General features: G+C 44.4%; 1 protein-coding gene across 1 annotated transcript; it reads left to right on the forward strand.

Annotated features, from left to right (window-relative positions):
- The first annotated feature begins 2653 nt into the window (after positions 1-2653).
- Positions 2654-4486, forward strand: LOC147895294 (uncharacterized). The gene has a single exon (XM_087383743.1). The coding sequence runs from the start codon at positions 2657-2659 to the stop codon at positions 3728-3730; it is 1074 nt and encodes a 357-aa protein (XP_087239869.1). The 5' UTR covers positions 2654-2656; the 3' UTR covers positions 3731-4486.
- The last annotated feature ends 4555 nt before the right edge of the window (positions 4487-9041 follow it).

A 9041-nucleotide genomic window follows, 5' to 3' on the forward strand; every position in this document is an offset into this window, starting at 1 on the left:
GTGGCATACCAAATTGCAGATTTAACCATAATGGGGCATGATCTGACAAGTCCAAAGAGAAATCGATGTGGAGATGAAGGCTAAAATCTGCATATTGTTGTGGATAGAACAAATACCATCTGTCAAGCCTAGCCCAGTATGTAGTATATGCATTATGATGAAAAGTATATCCGGGCACTAATCCTTGTAGAAGCAGCCATAGATCTTCAGCCTGCACAGAAAAAAGCATGCTATCCCATTTCTATCTTTCCGATGAAAGCATATGAGACCTTGAAGTGGTGTTATCTCTCAGCAGAGGAGAATTGTTAAAATCTCCACAGATAAATGCATTGGATCTCCATGGATATTTGCTTAAAGAATCCCATAGAGAAGCCCTCATGGCAGAGGTATGGGGGGCATAAACTGATGCAAGCTCAAAAATGTCACCATTGACATTACATTGTATGACTATCCATCGGCCACTGCTGTCATTAAATGCTAGCTGGGGCTCCAGCTCATGTCTGACCATTATGCATACCCCTGAGTAGGTAGTGGAACCAGCATAATATATATCATAGCCGCCAAAGTGATCATTATGACCAGCCTTAGTGTGTTGATTATGCTCTTGCAAACAAACAATATCTGGCTGCATTTTATGTACATAATTCCAGAAAAGCCTCCACTTTGAGACATTGCAGAGGCTCTGTACATTGTATGTAAAGCACTTAAGCGTTAGATGCATGAAAAAGGTATATACAGGAGAGTATAAGTATAAAACAAGATTTCAGAGAGGCAAAGCCTCTGCCTGCATGGGTTGCAGGCTTTCATGATCCATAAAGGATATGGCATTCTCCCCTTCTTCAGAGTCACATATCGGAATACCCTTCTTCAAAACCCCCACCCAATTTTGAAGGACTGGAGCTGAAGTGGAAGCCTGTCCTAGTAAGGGAGAGGAAGCATCCCATTGCCGAGATTGAAAGGGGCGTTGCTTCAATACAACCACCTTCTTAGGCTGTTGAAAACCATCCCGATCTGTCCCCACAGGTTCCTTCATCTTCTCTTTTTCCTTTTCTTTGCCTTTTCCAACAAGTGATTGCACCTGAGTAAGTGGTTTAGCATTCTTTGCCCCATTTCGATTTGCTACCTTGGCTTGCAAATTCTCATTCTTTTCCCTTGTCTGAGGCGGCAAGGCATTAGGAGGGGGTTGATGCAGTACCATTTGGGCATTCAGAGGCTAGATGCCCAAACTTGTGGCAGGCAAAGCAAGCGCCTGCAAATACACCCCATTTCAAGTCAAAGAACTTTTTGCCCAATTGCACACCCTCAACTTCCACTGCAATAGAAGGAGGGGTAGGTGTGTCAGTGTCCCAAAGGATGCAAAATCTGTTACGATTTCCCATGGGGCGTGGAGGACAAATGACCTGTCCCAATGAAGCAGCTAGGCCAGGCAATTCTTCATGCATATAGTCCGGGAAGTTAACAACCTCAACCCATACAGGACAATGATGACGTATAAGACTTTGGTAGTCCTTGTTTGGGGACCAAGGCATGGCATGTACCATCTGCTTCCCGTAAAAAAGGGGAGAAAGCTCAAGGAGCCTCTGCTTGCACAAAGCATCTGATAAATGCACCTCATAAAATCCTCTGGAGGCAAAGTAAACACCCTCAACAAAGCATCCTCCAAGGATAGACTTGATCCATTGCGCAACATCACTGGCGGCTGGAATTCTTCCTGGAAAGAAAATAATTACCGCAGTTTGAGATAGCTTTCTGAGAGGATTCACAAGGGAGGGCAATTTCAATTTGTATGTGATCTCCGGAACTGGTTTGCCCCATTCCTGTCGTGTCTGCTGAAAGTCATCCTTAAGTGTATCAAACACATATTGAGCCTCCAAGGTAAGCTCGTCATCCTGTGAAGCAGGCTGAGAAGGCCGACGCTTAGCATCTGTAGTTCTTTCTTTTCTAGCATATGTACAGACATCAGGACCGGAAGCCATAGTTGAAATATGGCAAGGCAAGAGAGAAAGAGTGAAAGACAAAGCAAACAGAGAAAAGGAACGGAGAGGCACAGGGAGAAAAAGCAGATCAGTACGGCAGAAGCTGCACGGAGGGGCTGTACGGACAGGATAAGCTGTACGGGAAGACCTGTACGGAAAAGCCTGTACGGAGGGACCTATACGGATAGTTTGCAGGACACAATGGGAGGAAACGTACGGAAGGTACTGTACGGACGAAGACTCGCTGTACGAGAAGCTGCACGGAGGAACTTGTACGGACAGAAGAAATACAGAGATTCTGTACGGAGAGATGATGCTCACAAAAAGTACGGGATAGTGTGGGAAAGAGCAGGGTGGTACGGGGAGGTAGGTGTACGGAAGATGGCGACGACGTACAACAGGGCTGACAAGGACATACGGGGTGTACGGGCCTGCACGCCAGGGAGTCCGTACGACGATCGTACGGACGGAGGGGGAGAGTCCTTGCGGGTACCTTCGTCTCACCGTCGCTCACCGTCTCTCTCACACACACACACACCTCTCTCTCTCTCTCTCTCACACACACACACACACCTCACACACACACACACACACACACACACATACACACACATTCATATAAGCTATGCTGATTTACAAAACATGCTCTCCTATGAAGCTCTCTAGTGCAGAAAGCCAGGATGCTACGTGTTCATCTTCATCATCTCGAGAGGCGTAGGCGGTTGCTAAGCCCTTTGTACACTCGAGCTCTTGCCATTTCCTCATCCGCCTTCCCTTCTCATCACTCCCACACCATCTCCGTCTTCTGGGACCTCGACAACAAACCCCCTCGCTCTGTCCCCCCTTACGACGCTGCCCTCCACCTCAAACACATCGCCTCTGGCTTTGGTCGCCTTGTCGACTTGGTTGCTTACGCCAACCGCCACGCTTTCAGCTTCGTTCCTTCTTGGGTTCGAGAGCAGCGTCGCGAGAGGAAATCTCTGGATTTCCTGGAAGTCACCGGCTTAGTGGTCCCTGACGAGCCCTACGTTTGTGGGTACTGCGGTCGCAAGTGCAAGACCCATGTGGCTCTCCAGAAGCACTTCAAACAGTTGCATGAGCGAGAAAGAAATAAGCGGATGAGTCGACTTGACTCCCTGAAGGGCAAACGCAAGCTGAAATTCAAGGACAGCCTAGTAGATAAGGAGGCTAAATACAAAGAGGCAGCAAAGAATATCATAATTCCGAAGGTTGGCTATGGATTAGCGCAGGAGCTAAGGAGGGCAGGGGTGTGGGTGAGAATGGTATCAGATAAGCCGGAGGCAGCTGATGAGGCCTTGAAGAAACATATCAATAAATCGGTTGAGATGGGAATTCGGTGCATTTGCCTTGTATCTGACGATTCGGATTTCCAGACCGTGTTGCAGCAGGCACGAACTAGGAAACTTCACACGGTGGTCGTGGGAGATACTCCGGTACTGAAGGGGTATACAGACATTCACTTTTCTTGGGCCGATGTGGCATCGGGCAAGGCTCTCAAACGGGCTTACGAAGTAGCAGATCTATGGTATGGAGGGGAAGGATTTAATAAAGAATATGCAGGCGATGAGTTGAAGAATGTGAATTTGAAAGTTGCCCCATATGTTCCAGTCAGTGCCCATGATTTTGAAGACTGGGATAGTTCGGACCTTTCGGATGCAGAGTTGGAGGCATTTGAAAGTGACTGGTGGTTGAAAGACCATGAATCAGATGGGCCACAGCGTGGTCCTGGATGAACAATTTCTATCCTTGATTTTGACGATGGAGTACGTTGAAAATATGGGCATGGAAGGCAAAAGGCTTTACAAAGTCTTCTCAGCCTTTGCTTTTTGGTGAAGGGCTTAGCCAATACCAAAAAGCCAGAAGAAGACACAGCTAGTCCCTAGGGATACGGCAGTGAAATGGGAATCGATTGGAAGATAAGTTTCATCAAAGGTGGTTTCTGCCAGCGCATCAAGATATATATATCTCAGACTGAGTGTGCTTTTCCAGCAAGGGAACTGTAATAACATGCGCTGCTCAATGAGCAAATGGGCCAAGAGTCTCTGCAAAGTTCTGGTCCAACAAGCAGTTTGTGATAGCCAAAACTTGTTGAAAGCTTGGCATACTGATCTCTAGCCTTGTATTTTGAAGCTCAGGTCAGATCCTTATCGAAGTGAGTGAACTAGCACATGATTGTTGGTCATGGGGAAGGGCTTGTGATTTCAAGTGACAAATTCAAATACTATCTATTACTGAGGATTTAATCTGGAAACTGTTTAAACAATGGGCTTTGCCCTGAGGTAGTGGGTTCTTGGCAACAGTTAGTGCCTCAGCTCTAACCAAAAACACCTTCTGATGGCTTGTTTTTTAATACATCTCCTGGTGGCTTGTCGTGGGATTGTTTATAATTCATCTAGCGTGGACATGTTTGACATCTGTGTGTAGCCATCCAGGCTGTTAATAAGGCTTTGTGCATGACCGAAGAAAATGCCATTTATGTATTAAAAAAAAAGAGAGTATTTGAGACAATGATGTAGAAGAAAAAGGCATTTATGTATTTGAGACAATGGTGTAGAAGTGAATAAAGGTATAGCATATTGTATCTGAATGCTTACATACTTGAATTTTTTATGACTTCTTTAATTTAGATGTTGCTCGAAGAAAGAATCATGTAAGCTGCTCTGAAATGCGGGGTTGGTGGTATCAGATGGATATTTGAAAAGGTTCCTTTTGTGTGTGTGTGTGTAAAGCACTTAGTTCACACATTACCAAACCACAAATTTAAGCACAAATGTGGCTTTCCCTTTTTGAGATGCGCGCGTGTGTGTCTGTGAAGCACTTAGTTCACACGTTACACAAATGTGGCTTTCCCTTTTTGAGACCAAGTCGCTCGCATTTGGGCAGATGCATGTTTCTTTGTTTCTCATACCGCTCTTGTGTTTCTCCGATAGTCATTAAAACTTGAGACAGAAACCGAGGATGTTATGCACACATTGCACATGTAGAAAAATGGAGCTTGTAGAATTTTATATGCAATGGGAGCATCAGGATGGATAGGAAATACATTGAGCTAAATACTTGATTTTGCAGGCCTTGTGTGTTCTGCGCCTGCCTTTGTCAAGCTCCTTCCCTGATGATTGGTTTCTGCTGCCTTAATGATGAATGAAAGACAGAGTATCGCTTGACAGAAGCGATGTTGTTTGCTTCTTTTCTAATTGATGATTGATGTGAGCACATGGTGGCTTGACAATTCCAGTTTACTTGATGAGCCTTACCTCATGGAATGCAGTGAAAGTAGCTGAATCTCTAGGCTTGTCTTGCCAGGTCAAGGCTTGGTTCTCATCCTTCATCACTTGTGCAGATTGGCTAATGATATCTGCATTTTGTTGTTAGCCGGCATTGCTAGACTGACCATTTATATACCTGACACATTCTCATATTCTGTGCAACCTTATTATTTTGTACGTCAGGTTGCCTCTGCAAGTGTCAATGTATGGGAGCATCTCTAAGTGCTGACAGTGCATCGGACAAGAATTCTCCCAAAGTTGTGGTTGAATATTTACTAAACCCATAAGATGCCATTGTAACCAATCGTAAAGGTAGACTCCTGTAAAATTTCACCTAGAGAACAACTCTTACAGTTGTGATAGAGCACAACATCTAGTTTCTTACCTTTTTGGTCAAGATTTTCATGCCATTTTTTGCCCTTCATTATTGCTTGGCTGCTGAGGGCTTCATTGCTCTTTCCGAAATTCTCCCATGCTTGCTAGCGTGCTGGTGGGTTAAGCATCGTTTGGGAATTATGTTGTTTTTTGAAAGCTGATATTCTCCTTTGTCTCCAAAATTTTCATTCCTCCGCTGTTGTTTTCATCTTTTTGAGAGTAGTAATTGTTCACAGAACCCTTCAGCACTTGTAATTAAGTTTTTGTCTTGGGTGCTCTCCCTCCTAACTGTTTCACTTGAGTTTTGAGACTCCAGTTGCTCAACTGGCTGATCAATTTGACGTCCAAGCAGACTGATTTTAAACTCTGAAATCTGTGTCTAGTCCAGATGACGTAATCTGGTGCTGCTTAAGTAAGCCCTTGAAGTTGGTTTTTGGTGTGAACTTGAAGAAGAGCACTGACATTGTCATAGAGCTATCACCTCTTTGTATTTCTTTCATGTGAGCATTATTATGGGACATAAGGTTAAAAGATGAAGGCATATATGGATACCTTGACCATGTGCTAGCAAGTGGCTGTGCTGTGTTTGTGTATTCCCTTGTGTGCTCAACTGCAACAGGCGGTTTTCTAGAGTGCTGCAACCATCATGGATATTCTGATGTTGTCGATTTCTAGCTGCATAGCATTTTGGGCAAATGTGCAACAAGGCTTGTGCCTCTCTGATTTATGCTGATCTTCTTGACAAAGGTGCAAACAGACTACGCTTGATGCATCACATCTACAGCAATGGGATACAATGGATTGTGGATGGTAAATCACAATGATGTTGCATTCAAGTGTACATGAGCTGTATCATTAGAGTATGAACAGGTCATCTGCTGATGGGTATCTGCTAAAGTCATCAGATAAGGCCGTCAAGAACCAAGCCTCAGCTCTTGTAGGAGGGGGCATTCCCATTAGTTGCTGGGCATAATTTTATTGGTGTTGACTAGTCCACTACCATCTTTTGTGCAGAAATAGGAACTTTCTGACTAAGCTTTGAGAAGAGGCAAACTCAAGAACTCTTGAGCAGCTGTCAGGAGCTCGTTGGAGGCCTACAGTCAGTGGATACTTTATCTGTGATACTCTAGAAAAGGCCTGGAGGTGAGTGCCAATTTTCAACGATGCTTAGATGTCTTGAGAACCTGCCCTACCTTGCTGCCAGATAGAACACACGGGGATTGACCTGGGCTTAACTATTATTGGAAGATCTGGGGCTAAAGTCAGGATCTGGTAGGATCTAGGGTTTAGGATGTCTGACCTAGGGGTTGGAAACAATGAGGGTTGAGACTAGGCTAACCCAGTATCAGTTGTGACCGAGGGAATGACTTAAGGTTGAGATTGGAGCTAGCATGGATGAGGTTTAGATCCCATTGGACTAGGTTGATCTAAGAATAGCAAGGCTAATTCAGGAAAAGTGAGACATTTAAAGGCTTAACTCCTAGTATAGGATTTGGATGCTAAAGATAGCAGAGCTAGGCTTATACATACAAGCCAGGGGTGCTAACATGGGTGTCTTAGGAAATTGAGTTCCCAGAGACCATAGGACCTGTTGACTAAGGAGTAGTAGGCTGGTGGAAGGGGCTCGTGGTATGGGATGCAATACCCGACCCTTAGCCAGACTAGCTTCTTTGGTGGTCTAGACCTCAGGCTCGGGGTGGTTCAAGGTACTGAACCTATCGCTGGGAGGTGAGCACACTAGCTCAACCCTAAGGTGTCCAGTTACGTAAGGACTGCTGTTGTTGGTTTGTTCTTCTGGGTCAGCGGATTTAAAATCGAGGTTAGTACCCGAAAATGGAGTCCTTCTCTTGGTATCAGAGCCGGACCTTGAGATTGATGAGACTCTTGCCTGTCCTCGTGATATTCTACAGCTTTAAATGCTGAGAGTGGATAAGAGACAAATAGGCTCAGGGGCAGAGGAACTTGCCCAGCTGATGGTTTACAGCTGAGTGGAGCCTGGGTTATCTGGCACAATTTTTTCCAGGTGATGCGACTGAAGATCAGAGTGCTGCGTGTTGATATCAGACACTTGTTCTTAGCCAGAACATTCTGCCTAGGGCACCTGGCATAGGGCTAGTAGAAGACCATGAGCAGCTTGTGGCTGCCATGTTGACTCACGGCAGCCTGTGGACTGCTGCATGGCTGGACAAAAGCCTTACAGAGCTGGCGAGAGGGCTGTCTAGTCCTGGGGCAGCAGTAGGATTATGACGCCAACCATTTTGGGGCCTAAAGGATGGGTTGCTATGCTTGCTAAGTATGTCTTCCTTTTGTTTTTCAAAAAAGTTTTTGTTACCTCTTTTTTCTCTTCTTTCGTTTATTTTCTGTGTAGATTTTCGAACTTTAGAAAAACAAAAAATCTAAATTTGTATGATTGGACATATTCTAGTCTTACAAAGGTATGTAAAAAACAACTTAGGAAGAGGTTTCTAGGAGCTGTGATCACCCATGTGGTCTGACAGAAGGCCATGAGTAGCTTGTCTGTGGACTGTTGTACAGCTTAATAGCAGTCTTACAGGAGGGCTGTCAGTGCCTGGCACAGCAGTAGGATCCCCAGCACAGCAGGCAGACAGCCACCGAGGGGCCTACAGAGCCCGATGAATAGGTTTATGGCTGGTGGGCTGCAACAATTAGTCCATGCTTGACAGTTGTGTGGAGACCAACAGGAGGCTGCATCAGGTGTATTAAATTTGTAAAATTGTCCAAGGCTATATGATTTCTAAGGATGTTTTTACGTTTCTATGTGATTTCTGAAGGATCTGAGGTCTTGGAAGGAGTTTTTGACCTTTCATGTGTTTGTAAGAAAGATTTAATTTATGGTGTTCATGTGTATGTTTAAACACAGGGTGAAAGTATAGTTGACTAGAACTCGGAAGTCTAACACACGAGGGGCTCTGTTCTTCTAGTGGAATCACTATGTCCACGCGGCAGATATGAAATTTACTCCTGTCAGGATGATATGGAGTTGTTATTCGTTAAAGAGAGAGAAAATCAAACTAGAATCTAGACAAAGATCTTGGATTGATAACAAATACAGAGTAACATGGAATTTATCTTACCTTGTAAAACGTGTTCGTGAGCTAGAAGGCAGGTTTGCTTTAATCTGAAGATATGGATATTCTTCTGGATCATTTGGCTAATATTATTGTAAAGCTGATCACTTTACTTACAGCAAGATTACACTGATGGGTGTAATTGAAAACAAAGTTAACCAAGCTATTGGAAAACCGTGTCTAGAAGTTTCTCTTGAGAAATACCTCATATAAATCCAGTAGCACGTATTTGCTAGTTTTGGGTGCATGCAACATCAGATGATATATCTTGGTGGTATGGGATGCCAAGATGTATGATACGTATTCAAGGTTTT

The sequence above is a fragment of the Dipteris shenzhenensis genome, chromosome 13 (genome assembly GCF_047967505.1).
Source record: "Dipteris shenzhenensis isolate YYH24624 ecotype China chromosome 13, Dip_SZ_1.0, whole genome shotgun sequence".
Taxonomy (NCBI): domain Eukaryota; kingdom Viridiplantae; phylum Streptophyta; class Polypodiopsida; order Gleicheniales; family Dipteridaceae; genus Dipteris; species Dipteris shenzhenensis.